Genomic DNA, 23446 nt, shown 5'->3' with positions numbered 1-23446 from the left:
TAAATTGAATTACACAATATTTTGATTTTTATACTTAAGAAGAAGAAACCAGGTACTGTTAGAGGTGGAAAACCTTGAGGTCTTAAGTTATGAATATATTTGGGGAACATTGTAATACACAGTAGGAAGAAAGAAAGCAGGACTTGTTTCACAGTGTCTGAAACTGAGTTAGCTGTGCCAAAACCCATTCAGTTGTCTGCAAAAAATATTTAACACCATCTGACATATTCACTGTCACTCCATGCTCTGTGAATCAAATATAAAATTATGTGCAAGAAAAAAACCCTACAAACTTATTTTGTCACAAGTAAGCTAAGAATTTTGAAGATGGTCAGCTCCACTTGTCAACAAGAATAAGCAAGAAGAAAAATAATGGCTTAGACTAACAGGGAAAGAAGTCAGGAAGGAAAGGGCTGCCTTCCAGAAGAGGAGTTTGCAGCACAAGATTTACATCCTTAGATTTTGTCCAGGGTTTGTTGGATTTCTTGCAGTTAATAACTGGGGACATCCAGCTCTAGGACTAAAATCTAAGCACTCAGAAAGAGTAGCCACATCTAGGATTCAGGACAACATCAATAAATACCTGGAGGTTATTTTTCAAAGTTGAATCAGAATCAAGTTTTGGGTCAGTAGGCTTAATTTTGTCTGAGATTGTGACTCAGGCCCACCCCTTGGAGTCCTATAGCAGGCTTGGAAATTTGTGAATTTGTTCAGTGGTATCCCTCCCCATGCAAAGTGATGGCAATTGGAAATGCTCACCACAGTGTGTCACCACAGCTAATGCTGCACCACAACTTGAGCGTTTCTCTACAAGCCAGATCCAGGAATTTTTATTTTGGCCATTGATTTTTTACAGCACCTGCAGTTTTTTGTTTTTGCTCCAAAGATCATCATCTTCCTTTGAAGTCTCCTGACTGGGTTATGTCTAACCTGATCCTGTGGAGGCAAGGGACTGAATAATTACTTTATGAGTGCCATATTAAAAGCAGTCCAAAGACTATTTATGCTGCTCATTAAAGTCATTGGGAATTTGGCTGGGCCATAGCTCCCTGCTTTGGTCATGCAATAGGGAGAGGAAAGCGTTCCAAAAATTGTTATTTTGTAATTACTTGTGCTGTGGTGCCACAAGAGGATTTGATTATCACCCTTCCATGTTTAAAACTGAGATTCCACAAAGCAGTACCATCAGTACCCTCAGTGTTTGTCCTCCAAAGCATTGATTAACTCCCAATTTTCAAATGGAAATAAGCAGAAGGTAGCAGAAAAAAAAAAAAAAAAAGAAAAAAGAAAAAAGCAGGAGAGATAATAAAAGGTTTGCTTTTAAAGTCAGAATTCTTAGTTGAAGTTAAAATTATGTTTGAATTAGAAGTATAGTTAGAATAAAGTTTTCGAAGTTCTGAATTTATACCCCTTACTGCCTCTTGCAGTACCAAGGAGTAAAATCTTGGGGCCTCGAAAGTCAACAGGTTTTTGGTACTGGATAAGGACTACAATTTTAATTTTTATTTTTTGTACACTGACAAATTTGATCCTACTGCACACTACCAAAACAGAGCAAATGTCCTGACTCCAGACTGCCCTGCTGCCAACAGAGGAACAGGAAAGCTCATGGCCACTCGCACTTGGAACATCAAATCCACTGGGTTGGGTGTGCTGCCTTGTCAGACAGGAGGAGAAGACACTCAAAGGTTCAAGTTTTGGCACAGGATTGTTAGCATCAAAATAGAGAGAAAGTCTCCATTTCTGTGCCTCCTTCTTCCTTGGACAGAAAGATTTTTGTGTTTATCTTCAAGACTAGGCATTCTGAATTTGTGTCAAACTGATGTATGATATCAAGCTCCATTTCTTTAAATACATCTAGAAAACAGAGTGGAAATGAGTTGTTTGCACGTTATTCTGTGGCTGTGCTTGGAATGGGGGTGGTTCTCCTTTAAAGAACCACTCAGGAGCTCAGACATCCGGGCAGTTGTGCATCAATTAGCAGGATGCATTGCTGAGTCTGAGCTGCCTGGAAATGCAAAGGGACAAATGAGAGCACTGAGGTTTCCATCATCATTTTGCCTTCCTGCCTCTAACTACAAATCAGCTTCATTGTGACTCACAGCGTAAGAAGTTGGTGCATTTCTGCAGATCCGTGATAAGATATTTTTCTTTAGTAAGAAATGCAGTTAGACTCTGCATTCTGAATCTGTTCCTGCCAGGCCCTAGATGCATTAGTATTCCACTGGCAGCTGCCTGTAGGTAGGAATATTGTTTTTGTCCATAACCAGAGGGAACAATCAGACTAAGCCGTTCCCCAGCTATAAACCAGCCAAAGTAATTGGGTTTAATTTTAATTTTTGTAATAGCTTTAAATTAATAGGAGCAGCTGCTGCCACAGTGTGTGGGTGTCCTTTTCCAGAAGGCATAGAACAAAAAAGGGAAAGAGTAAACAATAGTGTGTCTAGGACACAAAGGTTAATTCAAGAACTGAGCAATGTCTTTTCGTTATCAAAAACTCAGTTGGTGATATCTAGCACTTTGTCTCTTTTCTTTCCTTTTCTTTCCCTTTTTTCTTTTCTTCTTTAATTCCCTGATAAGATCTCAATCTGATTAAGCTCCTGTGTGTAAAGATGTGTTGTTGGTATCTAAATGCTAACTCTCTTTCTCTGTATGACTCACAAATAGATTAGCAGTGACAAAGTGCTAGGAGAGATAAAAATAGATTAGCAGTGACAGGAGTACTATTATAATTATTTTTGGAAGATATGGCTTGAATTAAGAGTTTGGGCACTTTTTGCCCTGAGAGGGTGAATTTAAACCTAGGAGCTGAGGATGGTTTCTGCTGTTGTGTCAGACACCAGATAGTGAAATGTCAATACCAGATGTCCTAGACATCAAGATTAGCCATAATAGCCAAATGCAGCCATAAAGTGATGTGTCAAAGTGGATAATAAAACAGATGCTTAGCTTTTATAATGAAGGGGAAAGGGAATGAAATATCAAAAGTGCCTTTAATACATTAACAAAGTTGTCTTCAACTTGCTTAAAAGTAGAAAGTTATTGAACCAAGGAGAACTATGTGTCATTTAAACATTAACTATCGGCAGATGAATTTCAATTAGCATTAGCCTTTCTAAAATCCTGAATTTCCTCCTATTGGTCTCATTTTACATGAAATTTTTATAGCACAAAGTGAGGCTTGTCCTTTATTATTTTCCCCATGCTAATTTGGAAACAAATAAAGTTCAACAACTCAGCAACACACTGTTTAAACTTGCATTACGGTTTGAGGACTGGGAGCTGGAATACATTTACCCACTGCCATATCATCTGCTTGATTTGAGATCAAATGAGGGATGTCCTATAGCACTCCAGAGTAAGGGAGAATGATAGAAATATGTTAAGATACTGAAGAAAACCATTAGGTAAGAGGGCTGCATGCAGATGGCTGGTGGCGTTTTTTCCCTACTGATACTTTGTAAAAAAGAATAAAAGGTTTGTTTTTCTGTCTTTTATACTTGTGTGTTAAATAGAATTTCCAGATCTTAGTGGTGAACAAATGTCTTATTTAACAAAAAAAAATCTTTACATCATAGATTTTATTAGGTTGGAAAAGTCCTTTAATATCATTGAGTCCAAATTTATCCTGACCAATGCTGCCCCCAAAATACATCCCCAGATGCCACATCTACACATCCTTTAAATACCTCCAGGAATGGTGACTCCACCACATGCTCTGACAGCCTCTTCCAACGCTTGACAACCCTTCCACTGAAGAAATATTTCCTTATATCCAATATAAATTTGATTGTGTGGCCCCACAGTGCCCAGAACAGGGGCACAGTCACTGCCCTGCTCCTGCTGCCACACCATTGCTGGGACAAGCCAGGTGCCCCTGGCCTTCCTGCCCACCTGGGCACAGCTGGCTCATGTTCAGTCATGATGGTGAAGTTATTGAGGTCCTGAATGTTCAAGAAGCAGGGCGTTAAAAATGGCAGCAGATAAATTCTTTTTCTGAGTGTAATTAACTGCATCACTGGTTCTTTATCTTGCTTTCTCAAGAAGATTTCAATTCTTTTCTGTTTCTTTTTGTAGACCCTGAGTCTTGCTGGTCAGACTCGTTAACTGATGCTAATTGGCAAACGAGTACCTGTGTATAATGAGAGGGTTTTGTCCTCTAATTCAGATTAGCAATGAGAGGCCAAAACTGAGGCTCTGCAGCAGACCAGCTTCTCGGAATGATTACAAAGACACACATTACTGGTGCTATGTCTGTAAATCTTGTTATGCTTCTACCTCACCATGATCCCAGTTTAGCTGAGATCTGCTTCAATCATTAGAAGAGACCTGTTTATAAGGTTGTGTAATTGAATCAAGTAAAGTCTGCAGGACCATAGCATTTTGTTGCCAAACATGACTGGTAAGTTACTTACATCAAATTACAAGTGCATGGCATGATTGGAGACTATTCCTGTCTAAATGAAGCTGGAAATTCCACCTAAGAAATGAACAAGGCATACAAGCAGAAGTAGTGAACATCTCCCATCCATAGAACAAGTTTTTGCCCCACCTCTGAAATATTACTTATTTATCTTGAAAAGTAAGAAAATAACAGGAGTCGTGTGAGAGATTGCAGGCAGATATTTGTTGCTCCTCAAAGAGATGCCACCTTGATAACAATGACATAAATGTCTTTATTATAATTATTTACCATCAGGTACATTCATTTCTATCTTGTCAGATAAACCAGAAATGTTGAGGAGAGCAGCAGTCCAATTTGGAATGGGAACAAATACAACAAAAGAATTCTCTTTTGCTTTCTGTTTTAAGAGCTGGTTATTTTCCATACCTGAAGTTTTCTTGTATGATTTTCAGGTTGTTTGTTGTTTGTTTGTTTTTTAACCTCAAGAATTTATCTTTTGTTCCATTCATTGGCTATATGTTGATATGTATGCTGACTATTAAGGATATCTATATAAAAAGATGTTGTGAATTTCAGAGTTAGTTTTGTCAGTGTTGCCTGACATTCCTTCATTAGCTGTGCCTCCTCTCTGTGCTGGTGAACTGAAAGAAAGGGTGAAGGTTTGGCTGGAGCCTGTCCATGAGTTATGAGTGGTGTGAGGTGGCAGCAGCCTGATAGTAAGGTAGAGGATATTTGCACAGCCTGTGCATCCTTTTCACTTTGTGGGAATGGCTTTCCCTGGTTCTGTGGTACTCTCCCTGCTCTGGTGACTCTGCCAGCCTGGGCACCCGGGCAGAGCTGCAGTCCCAGTGGTGACAGTGGCACTGGAGCAGTCACAGCCCTGGTCTGCACAGGTGCTCCCAAACACAAGCTCTGGGACCTCCTCACCAGCTCCTGAGCTGCTCAAGCTGCTCCACTTCATTTACTTTGGAGGGAATCTGAATCTCACACAGATCAGATCTCTTATGTCCATGCTGATATGCATCAATTAATACATATTGAGATTCCTATGGTGGCATAAAACTTGGAGGAAAAAATTAACTTACAGACATGTTTTTGTTTGTTTTTGTTTTTCAGGCAAAGAATCCCCTCCAAAAACGTGTATTACTACCGCTGCCCAGACCACAGGAAGAACTATGTCATGTCCTTTGCATTCTGCTTCGACCGAGAGGACGACACTTACCAGTTTGCCTACTGCTACCCCTACACCTACACCCGCCTTCAGCACTACCTGGACAACCTCCAGAGGAGGAACATGGACTACTTCTGCAGGGAATTGCTGGGGCTCAGTGTGGTAAGTACCAGCAGGCTTCCTTATGGATGTCTATCTACCCTTAAATGCTTCCAGAGTACCATTCATCGTCCTTGCTAAAGCACCCACATACACAGATTTGTTTTCTTGCTATCAGTGACACAGGAGGAAGTGTACCTGAATGGTGAAGTATAGGCAAATGCTAATTGAATTTCACATAAAATGTTTCATTTGAGATAGTCAAGCCAATGCTAGATTCCTGTGTAGGATCAGTTCACCTCTAAAGACATTAAAAGATGAAACTGAAATGGCTTTATTGAAGAAATGTGATTTTTAGAGTACTCTGACTGTTTGTCTTTCTGGAAGTGCTTTTCTGTTCAGAAAGAAATATGGGGTTTTTGACCCAGAAGACAACTTTTCTTGATAAAATAATGCAAAACATGCACAAACCAGCTATTTTCTTTTCTCTTAAAAATTTGTGCTTTGGTCATTTGCAATTAGAAGGGATTTAGTGGTCTCTGTGTAGATCCTAATGGCCACATAAAATGAAGTGTCATAGTTCTTCTAGAGCAGGAAAGAGAGTTAATGGTGAGGCTGAACTTCTGTTCACTTTGCTATAATCTTCTTCTGAAATGTTGCTTGTCCAGGGTATTTGGCAAGCATGACTCAGCCACTCCCATGTCAACTCAGAAATCATCAGATTAAAAAATAATAGCTCAAATCTCTTTTCTCTTTTTTTTTTTTAACTTTTGCTTTCTTGAACTTTATAATGCACTTGTACCACACTCTTAATCTTTTATCTGAGGTTTGATTTGGTTGAAACTTGTAGTGTGTCTTTCAGAATCAGAAAGTTGTGAAGGCTGCTGATACCAGCAGCAGGGGCTTTGAAAAGAAACCCAGCATATATTGTGAACATCAAAATGAACTCATATATATACCCTGCACTGAAACAAATGAAAGGCTTCAATCATTAAAGCAGGCCATTGAAATTCCTATGGTGGCATAAAACTTGGAGAAAAAATTAACTTAACAAGAGTAAAAGACAGAATTAAAAAGAAGTAATTTTTTAACCCTTTTTGTAGGTTAACTACAGTTCTTGTTCTAAAGATGACTATTGCATATCCATGAACTGGCATTAATTATTAATCATTCCAATTAGGGGGACAAACAATTATAAGGGAGAGGGGTATTAAAAAATAGAAAAGTAAAATCTGCAGAGGCTGGGCGGAAAGAGCACTGTCATCTTAATGTGTGTAGGGCTTTAATTATTAATCTTAGAGGACAGAGCTGTCATTAATTCTATAATGAAACTGAATTTGTTTCCTTTCACTCTGAAACTAGTGTATAAACAGTCTCATTTGCATATTCATCAAACCTCTGATCTGACTGATTAAAATACAGAGATTGAAGGATTTGTCTTTTATCTGCATTTTGACAGACAGAGCTATACTCTTAAATCTTGTTAACATTGTGTTACCAGTAGTTGCTAAATATTATTTTTCATATTTCAGCATGCTAAACAAACAGATGCCACTCAAAATGTGGCAGGAAATGTGCTGTGTATAAGTCCTGCTTTTATATCTATATGTACACACACAGTATGTTTTGCAGAAATTGATATGGTAACATTTTGCAGCTCCCCAAGCTGTATAAAAAAGCTTCTGAATCAGGCTCATGCTGTAATCTTTGTGAGCAACATTACAATCTCAGAGCATTTCTGGCTTTTCTCCACACACAACTGTCCTAGAACAGCTTGGTAATTTAATGTCTTTGCTGAGCTTGAATAGACAATTTCCATAAGTTCTCTGCGAGTTAAATATTTTAACATAGAGCTTTGTTGCTATCATACATCTTTAAATGGTGAAAAACAGGATCCTTCATTCTTCACTGCACAGTGCTCCATAAAAGCAGAAGCTGGCTGTACTTTGGAGGATTGCGTGCCATATAGGATAGATTTAGAGCTAAGAAAGAGAGCTCTGTCCCTGCCCTGGCCCCTTATGTAAGATAAGAGGAATCAGATTGGCATAAAGAGGCCCTCAGAAGCTCTATTCCTGGCCAAGGGACGATACCCCTGGCAGCACATGGTGAAAGGTATTTTAAAGGTGCCATCTGAGGACAAACTCTGTTTGATTCCTCATGCTGGGCACAGGCTGAGGAGGGAGAACATGGAAGGGGGAGGCTGCAGCACATCTGTCCAGCTGCCACGCAGCTGCTGGTCCCCTCGGGTTCATGCCAGGGGAATCTCACAGCCCCCCGCTGCAGTCTGTGATTGGGAGGATGGGGAAGTGTTTGTAATTTCACTTCTCCTGGATTAGGTGGTTTTGAGCTGTGTCTCTTGGAGATGGCAGAATCTCACCACAGATCTTTGGAGCTGTTTTGGTTTTGTTTTTTTTTTTTCCTTTGTTGTGAAAAAGTAAAACTCAAGTCACAAGAAGCCATGCCTAGGGGATTACTCCTGGAGGCTTTCTGAGTGCACATTTTGCTGCATATAATGTTTTCAAGGCAATCTAATTTCTAATCTAATTTCATATCTTCTCTTAAGAAAGTACTCTGCCTCTGTTAACTCCTGAAATACTATCACTAATTCTATGAAAATTGAAAGTGAAATATCGGTATGGGACATGTAATTGTCATTAGGACGGAGAATGACAAAATGGTTCAGAGCCAAATGGCAAAGTTTCCCATTCCCATTTAAATGGATAACTTAGCTGTACTATTTCTGACCTTTTAATGCTTATATTCTTTACTTCAGAGAGCTATCTCACATTCTAGATGTGCCAAATGTTCTTGAAAATAGTCTCTCCTGCAAGTGAGCTGAGATGGTCACCCAGGTACCATTTAAGCTGCTATTTTCATTCTGCTGTTATTGGCCTTGGGTAACTTCAGATTTTCTTGTTTGCCCCGACAGATCAGAAGTTCAAAATCTGTGAGCACTTTTTTGAATTGTGGAATTACTTTTTTGCATATTATTGATGTGTCTCTCCTCTCAGCAAATATAATACAATATTTCACAGTACAACATAATTTAAAACATTTTTTATATTTCTGTGAAAATATAAGCACAGGCACATTTTACATTTACAGTACATATTTTGTGCAGTCTCACGTGCAATAGCTATATGTGTAGCATTATAACCAATTTTTAAGAGTTGTCAAAATTTTGGAGTGTGTTGTCATTTGAGGCTGGTGGTTCAAATTGCCTGTGTGTGCTTGAAGTGTGTGGACAATTGATGGGACCTGTACCTCCACTGGTATTCCATGGACATGCATAATAAATTAAATGAGTTTGGACAGCCTGGCTCAACTTCTACAGCCCACTTTACAAATTGACACTGGCTGGGCATTATTTTCATTACTCACTCCAAAGAGAACCAGGATTAATCAGAGCCAGATACTTCCTTTCACTCCATTAGGCAATGGTGCTTCCAAATTACACTTGAGGAGAATTGTGACTGCACATACAAACCACGAGCCTCAAAGGGACTCCCACAGTACACAGAGACTAGAATATGGAGTTCTGTTAAATTAAATATTAAACACACATATTTTAAAACAAGAAGGCAATATGTCTAATGTAGGGCTCTGTAAATGAGCCCATCACTTAAGTCAGATATGGAACACTGAAAGACTCAGACTGGGACACAGAGTGCTTCCTCCTGACTCCACACCACTTTGGGGTGTGCTTTTCATTTACATGAGTTACTCCTGATTGATGCTGGTACCAGAGAGAAGCAGAATGATGCCCTAAGACTGTGAAACTGCACACCAGATGTCACATTGCCGCTTCGTTGACCAAATTTCCTTTATTTACTGACTAAATGACTTCGTACCCCAGTAAAAATTCTTGATCGGTTCTGCCGTTTTCTACTGGTCCATTTTTAACTGCTCAGTTATGAACGTTTTAAAGCATGAAGCAAAGAAAATAGGCAGTTTTTCTAAGGTTAAAATTCCCATTTCTGCATTCAACTCTGGGTTATGTAATAACAGCTCTGTAAAAGAAAAGTATACTCTTGGTCTTTGGAAAAAAATAGAAGTTACAGGCTTCTGTGTAATGTAATGTACCTCTGAAATCCTGTTGGTGTCAGATACTGTATTTTCCAATGGATTTGACTGTAACTAGGTTGAAATGTCATGTAAATGTAATTTGTGGCAATTTACTTGGCCTGAAAAAGGCCACAGAAATCGTGCTTAGGAAAAGTAAATCCCCTTTCTCATTTCTCAGTAGTTTAAAAGAGCAGCTATGTATATGTTCAGGACACATTATCTTTATGCAGTGGTGTATTTTTTACTCCTATAGTGGTGCTGTTCCCAAAACATTCGTAATGTGGATGTCATCCCAACCCTGTATGTGAGATTTTAAATGTTCCTACAGCTATTTTCTTAGCTGGATTGGATATCAGCAGAAGTAGAGTTAGATATAACTCTAAAAATAACACCACCAGCAGTTCTTTCCAAAATAAAATAGGATTTATAGCACATAATAGCACAGTGTGCTACGAGGGAAATTATATAAATAACATGAAAAATTACAGGGGACTATTCTATACCGTCAGTTTTAAGGAAAATGTCTTTTTTACAATTTTAAAGGAGTTCTGGGAGATAACCTGGCCTGTGGAAATCACAGAGTAGGATGGATAGGTGAAATGATGTTACTATTGAGTGTTGCCCTCTGTCTGTTGGATATATACAAGGGTTCATGGTGAAAACAAGAAATACTTTGGTGTAAGTTGGCAGCAGTATATAGTTTTTGAAAAAAAACAAACAATGAAACCATAATTTGCAGCTAATATCATGGAAGGTTACTAAATGCATAAGCTGGTTATTTCTTAAATTACAGAAAGAACACTGTTTGATAAAGTAAAATAATTTCTAGAAAGATTTGCATTAACTGCTTTTTATCTAATTATGAGTAAAAAAATCTTAAATTGTGAAGAAGGATTCAAATCTTAAGTGCATTTTGCAGCTCACATTTTATAACTACCATTCTCCATTTAATAAAAAGAACTCTTGGAAAAAGCACTTCACCAAAAAGAAGCTTTGAGCACAAAAAGCCCATTGAGGTAAGAAATCATCTGAAGAAAAAAAAATGTTATGATCTATTTTATTAAGAAGAAACTTCCTGAAAGAAATGACAGCAAATGAATTGTGTGTGGCAAAGTTAGTCCATGCAATCTGTTTTCTTGCACAGGTCCCAAGCTTTACCCTTTCATCTTGTAGTCACTCAGGGAAACCTTTGGAAAGTCAGTGACTTTTCTGAAGTTTTCACTGGACTTTTTGTAGCTGTTCAGGTTGGCCTTTTGCTTCATGGCTCTTCCCATTTCCAAGTCAGACTCTTCATCTCACCTTTACTCCACACTTGTCCTTCATCTGGCCTGCCCTTTCTTTACCTCAGATCTAACCTTCCCTTTTCTTTCCATTTAGTTTGTACTCTCCTAAGCTAGCTAGAAGAAAGAAGCTGTGGTATTTGTTTTCTGCTCTTATGTTACTTATCCTGCTTTGTTCTTTCCTATTCATTCCCCTTATCTCTTTGAGTTGTGAAGGGCGAATCCAAAATAGCTGTGAGGTCTTTTAAATACCAGGACTGCACAAGGTAGTCGTGTTCTCCTCTATGCACTCGATAGCCCCACCTCAGTGCCATTTCACATGACTTCATATCCTGCTCTAGGACTTGTCTTCCTTGCCCTTCTGTCTTTTCTGTTCCCTATTTGCTCCATCCCTTAATATGTACTCCTGCATTTCCAGAAACGCTGGAATAATATGTTGCTTGTCCGGGCTTCAACCTGGAAAGGGAACACTAATGATCTAGTCAGATGTCCTGAAATGGCTGAGCTCACAGCCAGGTGCAGGAAGGCATTTCAGGGTCTGGCTCCTTTTCTCAGGGCAATGGAAAATTTCAAGTAAAAGGCAGGTTTTACTCATTCCTGTCTTCAGCACTTTGTCCTACTTGCTTGAGTGCCACAAAGGGGTAATTTTAATCCCAGTGGGAAACCTACTGGTTTTGTCCACACAGAGAGTTGAACTTCAGATCTATGCAGTTGCCTTTAGTTACTGCACCCTAAGCTTCTGGGAACACAAAGAACCTATTTTTACTTTCCATGTTCAGTGCTGACTAGAATCCCTGTTTTTAGTTGGAACTTGGGAAATAACATGGCACAACCAATTAATATAATCTCATAAAAACCCCTCAGTCTGAGGTCCTGTGTGTACACCAACATAAAGCTTTTTCATGGTTTTAAAATCTATTTAGTTGCCCTGCAAAACATGAGTTTGTTTTGAGGTTGTGTAGGGCCCTGAGAAAACCCTAGAATGCCTTCAGTCTTCTTGCAGTTCCATTTCCAGAAATGTGTTTTCCCAGCTTTGCAGCACAGCACTAAGCAATAATTACCATGTTGATAGTGATGCTGGATGTGCTGGCGTGGAGGGGAAATCGTGCTATGTGGAGCTATTAACTACATTTGCCCCGTAGCACTTCACTGCATTGATTCTGCTGGGATTTTGGCTGTCTTTGAGTTGGTTTCTGTTTAGATCTCCCAAGTGGTGGCTGTGTAATGCATCTGTGGGGCTGGAGCAGTTTTTTAATCTTTATTCTTTGACTGTAGACCCAAAAGATGGTTAGCCTGGCTTGCATTACCTGTAGGGCTGAAATCTTGGGATTGAAGGCTTATTTAACAATTTCAAAGTCTGCTCAGTCCAAATGATTTGGATTTATGCCTTTTAATTTAACCAAAGAAAGAACTATTTATTGATTTTTTTAACTTTATACCAGTTCTAGAATGTAAGTATAATATATTAAAATCTCTAAATACCTCAGGCAAAATCTTGTTCATATAATTTATGTAAACTGAGCATTGTGGCTCTGATCCAGCAAAACACTTAAGTGTAGATTTAAACTCGTTAAATATGTTAAATAGACATGCTGAAGACACTGGCACAGTTCATGACATCAAGTTTCATGTGTATAAAATGTCCTTAAGCTCCAAGGTCAAAACAATCAGCATTTAGGCCTGGTGCCCTAATGTTTTGTTGTGAACTTGTACTACCACTGTGACAACATGACTACAGGCAAAAAATAATAATAAAACCACCCTTTTTGCACTTTTCTATAAATATGCTAAATGTCTGTGTGTAAAGTGAATCCCATCATTGCTCAGCAATCTTTATTTTTTAGTAGTGTATGAGTAAGGTTTGCATTTGAGGCCTTCTGCATAAGAGATTTGTGCTAATCCTGGAGTTCTTTGTCCTTGCCATGCACATGTTCAGTAAGACTTTATCTCTTTTGTCCTTAAGCCTTGAAAGCTAAGAGCTGCCTCTAAGAAGACTTCTGCCTGTATGTCAGAAGGGATTTGGGGAGATATCATATAGAAATGAGAAAATAAAGACATAAGAACATATTTTGATGCAGATTATAAGATAGTAGAGATGAAGTCAATGTTGCTCCTGTGGCCCCAGCTGGCTGAGTGCATCCTTACTGTTGACCCAAGTATTTGAAGATAGGTACTTGAAGAGAGGAAGTAAGGCTCAGGAAAATATAGCACATACAAGGAAGCACAGCTGAGAGATGTTATGTGTAGCCTGTGATCTGTGGTTGATTTCAGTGGGATTTTAATGACCCTTACTTTTCTGCACTGTTAGCAAAGTATTTTTGAATCAAAGAACAGTGCAATTATGAAGCACATCAAACACATGTGAAGGAGGCCAGTGCCATCCTTATTTTAAGACATCATGTTGCATTCAAACATATTTTATTTTACAAGACTATCATATTCCTGGAAAAGATTAAAAAAGAGTGTTTTGTAGAAAATGTTGCTGCTGTTGAAGTGCTGCTATTATCCACAAATACTGAAAGCAATATTTATCTTTGTTTTGAAGACAAAATGACACACAAATAACATGAGAAGACAGAAGCTTTTTAATGTAAAGCAGTAGGTACTTAATTGAAAATAGTTTTTTTTTCACTTCTTAGGAAATATAAGATACAGCTTAAAGCCTTTTTAATACTCTTTAAAAGAGATCTTACATGGCAACCAGTCATATTGGTACATGAAAAGAACTGCAGTCTCTGATAAAGATCCTCTTTTTCATGTTTTCAAACAGCAGCTGAGCACCATACTGTGGCAGCAGAGAACAATCTGAGAAAATGAACACGGATTGAAAAGGCCCCAGTTACATGACATTTCCAGTGGAAGAAAAAAAGAGCCAGCCTTAGGCCCACAGTCAAATATTTTCACTCAGAATTCCCTAGAATTGTGGACATACCTTTCTACAGAAAGTGTGTTTTTCTGAACCTCCTTTTCTGATGTTCTAATAAATGTGTGACATGGAGGAAGACAAAGGAGAGGTACCATCCACTTCAGGAGTTTTCATGAGTATGCATGAAAGAAAAATCTGTTTTAGAAATAATTTCCCTCCCATTTATTTTTAATTTCTCATTAATTGCATCCAATTCTGCACTTAGTCCTAATTAGTTAAAATTTAAGGCGACTATTACTTTCTCAAAATCTGACAACTTCAGGATTTTATAATACATACTTTTTTCCTCCTGCATTATGGAGGTTTATAATAATGCATTAATATCCATAATTCTATTTTTAATCAGCTTCTAAATTCATTAGTAACAGCTGCATATTGTTAAATGTTGTTTGTTTTTCCTTCCCCCCCTTTTTTAAAAACATCTATGTTGCTTAAAATTAAAATATTAACTAGTCTTTCCATATGTATGAGTGCTGCACTGTTCTGAGCATGGAATAAGGGAAAATCGCATGCCTGTCTTTAAAGAAAACTTCTTTTTTTTGAACTTTTGCTCTGACAGCCTCCAAAATATTGCATAAATATCAGTAAGTTAAGGTTCATAACATTCTTCTGACTGCAGTGTCATTTTATGGGAAAGGAGACTATTGCAGAAACCTGGACTGCTTGGAAGCAGCCTGTGGGAAAGCCTTTGGTGTTCATTTTGAGAAGTCAGCCATAGCAACCTGATAATTTAGATGGAGCTCAGGGCAGGATCGAGTCCTCCCGTCCTTGTCAGGACCCTGGACAGCGCAGCCCATCGCGCTTCCCGAGGCGCTCCCAGCACCTTTTCAGTTTCACTTCACACAAACTTCTCTTTTCAGAGCTCCTGATGCACAAAACTGAGCCCCAACTGCTGACATTTACACCCCCAAAATAAGTTTGTGTTTTGCAAACCAGGCCCTATTTTTGTAGCTGCTGAGCTCCTCAAATTATGGCTGTGGTTTTCAGGAAAGGAGCTGGAAATGCAGTCTGCTATTTTGCACAGTTTATGTGATTCAAGACCTCAAGTCTGTTTTTCTTATTTGCCTTCTAAGAATGAAAAATAGCCTGTAATGTGTTATGTCTGATGGGAAATTTATAGGAATGTCAGAGATGACTGATTAAGGGCACTTTATAGATTAACAGATGATGACTAAAACAGAGGTTGATGGTACTGTGGTGAAAAAAGAGGAGGTATTTTGGCAATACAGTGAGATCCATCAAGACTTGTCTGAGACCTAGACATAGATATTAATCCAAACAATGAATATTTCAAAATCTGAAAGGTACTATGTAGAACAAGAATAGTGTTGCTGCACACAACAGGGTGCTCAGCAGCATTGCATTTTCTTTGTCTCCTGTGAATGGATATAATATACTCTCCTTCTTGCCTTAGTCTGTCTTCCTCTCTTAAGCTTAAGGAAATGCTCCAAATCTTTGGCAAGGTCTAGGTAATCAAGTTATCACCATAAATTACTTTGCTATCTTCTGTGTGGGGACCATCTATCTCTTAGGGGAATTAATGATATAGAGGTTCCTACAGAATTTATAAAAGGTTTTGAGGTGGGTTGTTTCTTGTTTTAGTTTTTCATTTAAATTGTAGTGGCCTCTTTATGGAGAGTCCAGACAATTTATGTCCTTGCTCTCAAGGGAACAAACTGCTCAGAATGTGAACTCAGGAAAACAGAATATGTGTTCCAAAGGTGTACCTTACTGCTGTTGTAATCATCCTTACAAGATACTGTGGCGGCACCAGATTTGCCCTCAGCTCCAGCTGATTTTGAAAACCTTCAGAGCTTTAGGAATAAAACTGCACATATCCTCTAGATTTCTTTTATAGAAATAGATAAGCTTTTGTAACAGCAAATAACACTGCAGAGCTGAACAAAATTGTCCTCCTATAAGTGAGACTTGGATGCACTCAGACCAAATAAGATTGTAGACTCATACCACACAGAGTCAGAGGAAAACAGAGGAAAAGGTATTATATTCCCCATGGTCAAACAGAATCCTTGTCCATCGCGGCTGAAACTCCCATTAGCCATGGCAACCAAGGAGGGAAATACACAGCAACAGATAACATTGAATTTAATGCTGACAAAGAGGTGGGATGCATTGATCTGTTTGGAAGAAAACTTCATTCTTTTTCATTCCTATAATTCAGATTTTCTCATTACTGGACACAGATGGCAAAATATAATTTTATTAACTATGACCATTTGTTTTGTGGTTCATCAATTAAATTGCAGAGATTACAGAGACTGGTTCATGCCAGCCATTAACAGAAACAAGTTAGTAGCTAGAGCTATACTGCAAATGGCTATAGATGTTGCATACAGTGCTTCAAGATCATTTGTTGCTATGACAATAATGGAGCAAAATGACTGTGGTCTCTGAAATCTCAGATTTTTCATCTTCCCAGAGAAATATAGACAAATACAATCTCTTCTTTTAGAAATCTGGACTTCCTTTAGAACTGCAATGAATTTATGTATGTTGCAATACAATGAATTTATGTATGCTGGTCTCTCTCTGCTCATTGGAAAGTTAAATCAGAAAAAAAGGAAAATCAATTTATTGCAAAGCTCCTGGACAGCAATCACTTCCCCTTCTACGTAGTGCAAAATCAGTATGAGCCATCAGGTGGTACCAAGGAAAGTAAACTGATGATTCCTGTAGCAGCCATCTCCAGAATCTCCGGCACCAGCCAAGCAAATTTTTGGTAGAAGTGAATGAGAACTGCATGTCAAAACCTTTCCTGTCCTCATCTGTCTTTCCTTATTTGATAGGAACTGCACCTGTGTTCATTTTTTAACAAACTGGGTTCTAGAAATTATTTCCACCCCAGTTTCATGTGTTTACACATAATAGCACAAATTTCCTGACATGCTCAATCTGAAAACTTACTCAGAAAGAAAGAAGTTCTCTCCTGCAAATGGGGACCACAGAGTAATTGGTCCTTAATCCCTTTTTTAAGATAACCTAGGGGAGTGACCCTTTTTTATGTCTATGTATTTTTTGAAATGCAGATAAGCTCTCTTTTCTTTCATACAGTCACAAGTTATTATCTTTACATGCAACAGTGCTGAATCACAACAAGAGGTTTAGAAAGACCTTGGACTGATGATGATTAGCATCCATAAAATACTAATTCAAAAAAGACACCTTTGATTAGCTTCAAAAGTTGCTCCATGTGCTAGAAAGTAGGATAGCCTGTACTCTGGCAGCAGGACACACTACATGATTTATTGGAAAACGTCAACAGGAGATAACACATGGGCTTTAACACAACAGGGAGCCCATGTGCACAGAGTTCAGAACATTGGGCTTTTCTGGGAATTGTATTGCAAAGAAATTTACTAGAAATCACAAAGAATATGTTTCAACATATTCTTTCTCTGATTTAAAAAAAACACATAATGATGATAAGGCAAGGATCACAGCTGACTGCATAACAGCAATGTGTTGTGGTGGTAAACCTCTGGATCAGACCTCCCTGGCTGCACTTAGCACTGGTGGCAGATGTATTTCAGCAATGATCATGGATAGAATTCCTTACAGCAGCTTCATGCCACCTCCTGTGTGCTGGGAATACCCATCTGCACCTCTGGCTGCAGCCAATATGAACACAACATTTTACAATTTTTGTTCCAGGGACAGTCCATGTTTAATCTCTCTGGGAGACACCTTCACCCTATCAGAGTTGTGTAAACTGATTGTTACTCAAATGATCCCAGATTCTGAAAGCCTGGAACAATTCTGTTAATAGCTAACTTACAGCCAAGATTGCTTTTTTTTCAGAAGTCCATTGCATCTCAAAGCATTATGTGTGGATATATCCTGATTTCAAAAGGCCATATTCATTACAAGTGGAAACATCATAACTACCAATAAACTGGAATCTATCTGAATGGCATTAATTTCTATAAGGAAACTTGATAATTCTCACATTTCCTGTCTTCTGATCAATACCATTTGAAATTTTTAATGTTTTAATGTTGCTAATTTTGGACAGCTTCTCCTTTCCACTTTTTTCTTTTTTTCTTCCTTTTTCATTTTTAATCGACAGAGCATCTGAAAGTGCCACAGTCAAGCTGAGTATTTCATAATGCTGCATTCAGTTTCTATAGAACTGGGTAAAGGCCTTTTTTTTTTTTTTTTTTTTTACTATTATCAAAACTGCTTTCATTGTTCCCCTCATTTTTCATGGCACCTGCACTGGAGCATTGGTCAGAACCTCCTTACAGTCCCCCTGTCCAAGCTGCCTTCCTTTGGAGTGCAGTGTCAGTGACAGAGGCAGCAGGACAACATCTGAAACCTGACTTCTCCTGAGCTGTGCCTCATTACCATAAAGGTTCTCCTAGATTACATCTAGGTGATTTGTTTGCTGTTTCAGAATTAACCAAATTATTATCTCTGCCTTTTCCTAAGCTTCCTGTTTTGAGGATATAATTGATTTCTAAAATTCCAGGGGATCTTTAGAGATCTACTTTCACACAGCTAAATTATTCAGGAATCATCTTGATTCATTGGCTGTTTAGGCGGTTTTAACACAGTTCTCCACTCTCAAAACAATCAAAGAACCCAAAAAAAAAACCACAGACATGAAGTTATTCAGTAGTACCTTGCAGACACATTCTGACTGTTGTGTAAATCAGTGAGGGACCTATTGGAGTATTTAACATCCTTTATGTGGCAAGGGTTGTCTTGTGGTTTGGATTTCTTTGCATAGAACATTTCTGACATAGTTTCTTCTTCAGCAGAGCAAGGATTAATTTGTTTAATTTGCTGTTTGGGAGTTTCTCACAGTGGCATGCACACAGAGGCAAGCATGCATAAGAAATATTCAAGTTATGTACAAAGAAATGTAAAATCCTGTAAAATCACCTTGCACCTTCTTGCACCATGTGTTTATATAATTTAAGATGGCAGAGAAGACAGGCGCTCCAGAGCCATGGACAGCAGTGACAGCAGGGAAGAACAAGACAATTCTTTGAGAAAAACAGATGAGATCATGGGGTTACCATGAGATCCATGTGGATGTTTTCAGTGGCTCTTTGTCTTTGTGTCACAGCTCAGCCTGTGGTGACACACAGCCTTTGTGCTTGTTTAACATTCAGAAGATATTTATGACAAATAAGGTCATGTAATGATGATGCCTTACCAGATTTGGGAATATGTATTGCTGCCATTACTTCAGAGGTCAGTTTTAGGTTTTTTGAATTTAGGGTGCAGTCATCTTCAATCACACTGTAAATTTTGGGAAAATTTTTGTGATGAAATTTGGGAAATGTCTGTGAAAAATGTGCAGAACCATTTGCTGTGTTTTTTTCATATATGGGTAGTGTTTGAGGTAAGGTTGTTTCTTTTCTTTATGTATTACAAATTAATGCAAAACACAAGAGCCTTGGAGCAACTGTGCAAATCAAAGAACTTGGATGTGTCTATGTTTGTGTTAAACAGGATAGAAATGCACAATACCTTCCTTGATTCTGAGAATAGTTGCTAATGTGGGTCATGGCAATAGTTTCAAAGGCAATTTTTAATATTTTAGTGTCTATAATCCTCTGCAAGTGAGCCAAGAAATGCACTCAGGAGTGTCATCATTCTGCTTGAAGTCATCCTCAAGCTCCTACTACACTCACTGAGCTTTCACAAGGAAGGTGGTGCTTCAGAAACTGTAAAATTTATATATAGTGTTCCATTTTCAGCATGGATATCCAGCCCCTACTTATCTGCAGTTTATTAATTTAAGACATCTCTTTTAATAAGTCCCCAAATAGGATTATTTCCCTCATCTGTTTTGGAGACCTCTGAGCACTTTTTCGAAGAGATGAAATGGTAAAGAGCAGCTGTTGGAATTTGGTGATGCTAGAAAGGGGATAAATCTTACAGTCACATAATCCAAATATCTAAAAAGAACTTGCTTAAATCTATCTGCCATTGTTAAAATTCTGTGTTCCTTGTAAGAGCCTACTTGTTCAGGAAGGAGAAGTGTGTGCATTTGGTTTTGTCCATCAGAGAGCTCAGAGACAGAATAATGTTCAATCATGATGTTAATCCCAGCACAACAGTTTCTACTGAAGTGACTCTATAGAGGATTTATTCTCCCATCTATGCAGGTGAACAAAGAATTCTTTTAATGGGTGGTGCATATACTGTTGTAGAAGAATAGACCCCTTTGTATTAAAATTACATGCCTGGGATTTTAACATAAAAACTGAAAAATCCCACTGTGTAAAACTGACTTAAACTCAATTTCCCTCTCCTCCTTTTACAATGTCAAGATGCCTGAGTGCTCAAGTGACTGAATAAGTACTAAATATTTAATGCATGGAGGTTACATTAACTGAGTCTTTGATCTGAAACTTCTTAAAAACATCTTAAAAGCCCTTCAAAAACCGGTTAGTATTTCATTACAGTCACTTAAAATAGATTTATTTTATCAAAACATCCTGTCAGAAACCCCAGAGCTGTGATTAATAACCTGCAGCATTTTGACTAAAGCATCTCCTAATACTGGTTTCATAGTGTATCAACAGATTGCCTGTTGTGGGTAAGAAATCACCAGCCCGATTGCCTCTGTCAGGCTCTTGCAGGTGTTCAGTGTGTCTGCTGAGACTTTGAGCAGGTATGCACAATGGAATCCATGCTGGGATTCTGCATGCTTGCTGCTACTCAAACAGAATGTCTCTCCTGTAATTCTGAGATTAAATTAACTTTTCTTTTTCTTCGCGGAATAAATTTATTAGGGCAGTTTGCTACAGATGTTTTTGTGTAGTAACATTTACAAGCGTTTGGGCAACATGAGAAATGGGATAGATCAATAATTTATATCGTCCTGGGAAGCTCCTGCACGTTTTTAATCTGTGCAGCATAATTTGAGAGCATCTCTGGCTGTGTGAAGGCTCTGCCCTTTGCATTGTTTTTATTGTTCAAGGGTAACAGACTGCAGAGTGAGCCTGTGTGAGTATCTGCTGGGTCTGTAGAAGATGGAAGCATGCACAGCAGCAGGTTTCTGTATAATTCATTTCTACTGCATCCAGCAGACCTTCTGTGCAAGAGCTTGTCCCACCCAAACCCATCCTTACCCTTTGTTGTGGATTTCCTTCTCATTGGCTTTGTGCACCTCCAGATCCCACTCTGAAATTCCCACTGTTGTTTTCATAACACAAGATGTTGTGTCCTAACATAACATGAACACGAAACTTGGGATCTTAAATGATTAATCACAGACCACCTGGTCACTCTGGTGCTGAATTTTGAAATGTGCTTCTGCACATTACCTCGTGCCCATCATTTCTACTTCTTAATTTATACCTGCTTAACCAGTGGGAAGAAACTGAAACAAACAGTCTGGTAATTGTTCTGTTTCCTTCTCCTCAGAAATCAGTAGATTAAAGCAAACCATTCTATTCTAGGATAATAAAGGGAATTAACCACTAGGTTCTTAGCTCACTGTATTTGCACAGGGAGTTACTTGCCATTATTTTCTCAAAACAAGAGTTAAGGATTTCTTCTCGAGTCTCCCACAATATTAGCAAAAGGCACGTGGCTGAAGGCTCATGAACCACTTTGAAAACACATTCCTTGTTTCTTCAGGGAAATGTGCTTTTGTCAGTGCATACCTTGTGTAGAAGATGTTTTGCATATAAAAACCACGTGGAGATTGAATGCTGTTATATAAAGCAAAGCTGGCTTTCTGTGGAGTTCTTTGTAGTACCAACATTAAAAGGGTTGTTATAAATAAGAGTGGAATATAATTATAAATGCCCTTCTGAGGAAAAAAAAATCCTTGATTACCTTTGAATTCTTTTGCCCTTTAAAAAGGTTATATTTAACTGGTTCAGTTTCTTACTTGATGTTTCAGTTTCCCAAGGGAAATCAACCTCCAGAACGAACTGTTTCAATTGGGTTACATGACTTTACTTTGTGTCTTGCATTTGTTAACAGACAGGTTATATAACACTGCAGGCTAAATATACATTGCTCTGTTTTCAGCTACCTCTGGTACTCCTGTGCTCAGAGGGATGACCAGAGAAGTGGGAAGTGGCTTTCAAAAGTTCTGCTGGAATTAACCCCTCCTGCTAATAGCATAAACTGCATGGAAGTAGAGACTTCATGAGCAGTGTGAGGCTATAAATCTTAAACTATAGAATCATATTAAATATTTTGATGTGCTACCTATCATCCTTGATAGTTTTTTATGACCAAAAAGAAGTGGGTCAAATTCTGCCCTTTTTCCCAATGGCATATAATCTCTGGAAGCACTATTGACTGGAACTTGAGAATTTCCTTGAGTTACTGATGTTGTAACAGAGAATGTAATTGGAGTGCATGTGTGCTGCTTCACTGGGAAGCAGGAGGCTCAATTCTAGGGGGATGTTTTCCATTTCTAGGTAGTTTGGTGTTGAACAGCTTTAGATTCATTATTCTTGTATTTCCATCCAGTAATGCTTTCCTGGTAGAGGAGAAGATGAAAGGACCTTTTAAAAAAATATCAATAACAAAAAAAAGAAAGGAAAGAAAAAGGAGTTTCATCCTGCCTTTTTTTCTTCAGTCACTGATCAATAGCAGCATGAGAGAGCTGTATTTAGAGAAGAAAGGCAAGCAGGCAAGAATCTTAACTAACTAGCAGGAAGTTGATTGTAGCATGCTGGTGTTCAGGCAACTGATAAGAGGGGAGGAAACATTTATGCTGAGAATCAGCAAAAACAGGAACATGTTTTACCACATTGCCTATTTCATTTCACAAGTCCAACATGCTGCACATAAGCTCTGGAGATAAATTTAGAGTAGTTTTGTTAATTGCATGGCATTAAATTTGGAATGGGATGAACAATGAGCTATGGCAAATGATATTTTGATTCAGAGTACAACAGTGTTTGTATTTGAGATTTATGGCAGAAGTAAGGATCAATTACTGTATAGATTGGCCCCAATCCCTCTGTTCCCTGTGGTGTGGGATGGCACACTGGGGGTATCCCCCAGTCCTTGTCCTAGCAGCCAATTCCTTGCAGTAGGATTGATGGATTCAGTGCCATCATTTTTACCTGCAGAAATTCAGAGAGCTCAGTCCAAGCTTGCTGCTGTTTCATTGTTGTGCTGTCTATAGATGGCTGAAAAAGGAACTGGGCTAAGACAATGCTTGCATTTCAGAGCAGAAAAAAACTTTATGGCCTTTTTTTCTGCGTTGAATTGATTTTTTTCCCCTTTTTTGTTAGTATTTATTAAAAATGCATATTCTACCCAGAATGATTCCTAGAGTTTTTTGGAGCACTGCTGAGTAAGCCAAACTAAATATATATTTCTTTAGAGGCATCAGTGCTCCTGGCAGACACCATTATTTTTGCAGTCACTCACTGATTGGATTTTTTAAATAAAGCTTTTGTGTTCTTTTTAGTGTTAGGTTAAAAAACAATTACTTTGAATTTCAATATGTAATAAAAGAACATAATTTAAAAAGAATATTTATGGAACAC

The 23446-nt window shown here is 38.3% G+C and overlaps 1 protein-coding gene across 12 annotated transcripts in view; it reads left to right on the top strand.

Annotated features, from left to right (window-relative positions):
* Positions 1–23446, top strand: part of LOC129124075 (BEN domain-containing protein 5) — an 883204-nt gene that overhangs the window by 347539 nt on the left and 512219 nt on the right. For all 12 annotated transcript variants that reach the window (XM_054638799.2, XM_077182498.1, XM_077182497.1 and 9 more), the window contains one exon: positions 5522–5738. In XM_054638799.2, coding sequence (XP_054494774.2) covers positions 5522–5738 — 217 coding nt within the window. The remainder of the gene's footprint in view (positions 1–5521; positions 5739–23446) is intronic.

The sequence above is a fragment of the Agelaius phoeniceus genome, chromosome 8, assembly GCF_051311805.1.
Source record: "Agelaius phoeniceus isolate bAgePho1 chromosome 8, bAgePho1.hap1, whole genome shotgun sequence".
Lineage (NCBI taxonomy): Eukaryota > Metazoa > Chordata > Aves > Passeriformes > Icteridae > Agelaius > Agelaius phoeniceus.
Note: the sequence above shows the minus strand (reverse complement) of the source record. Positions and strands in the feature narration are given on the sequence as shown.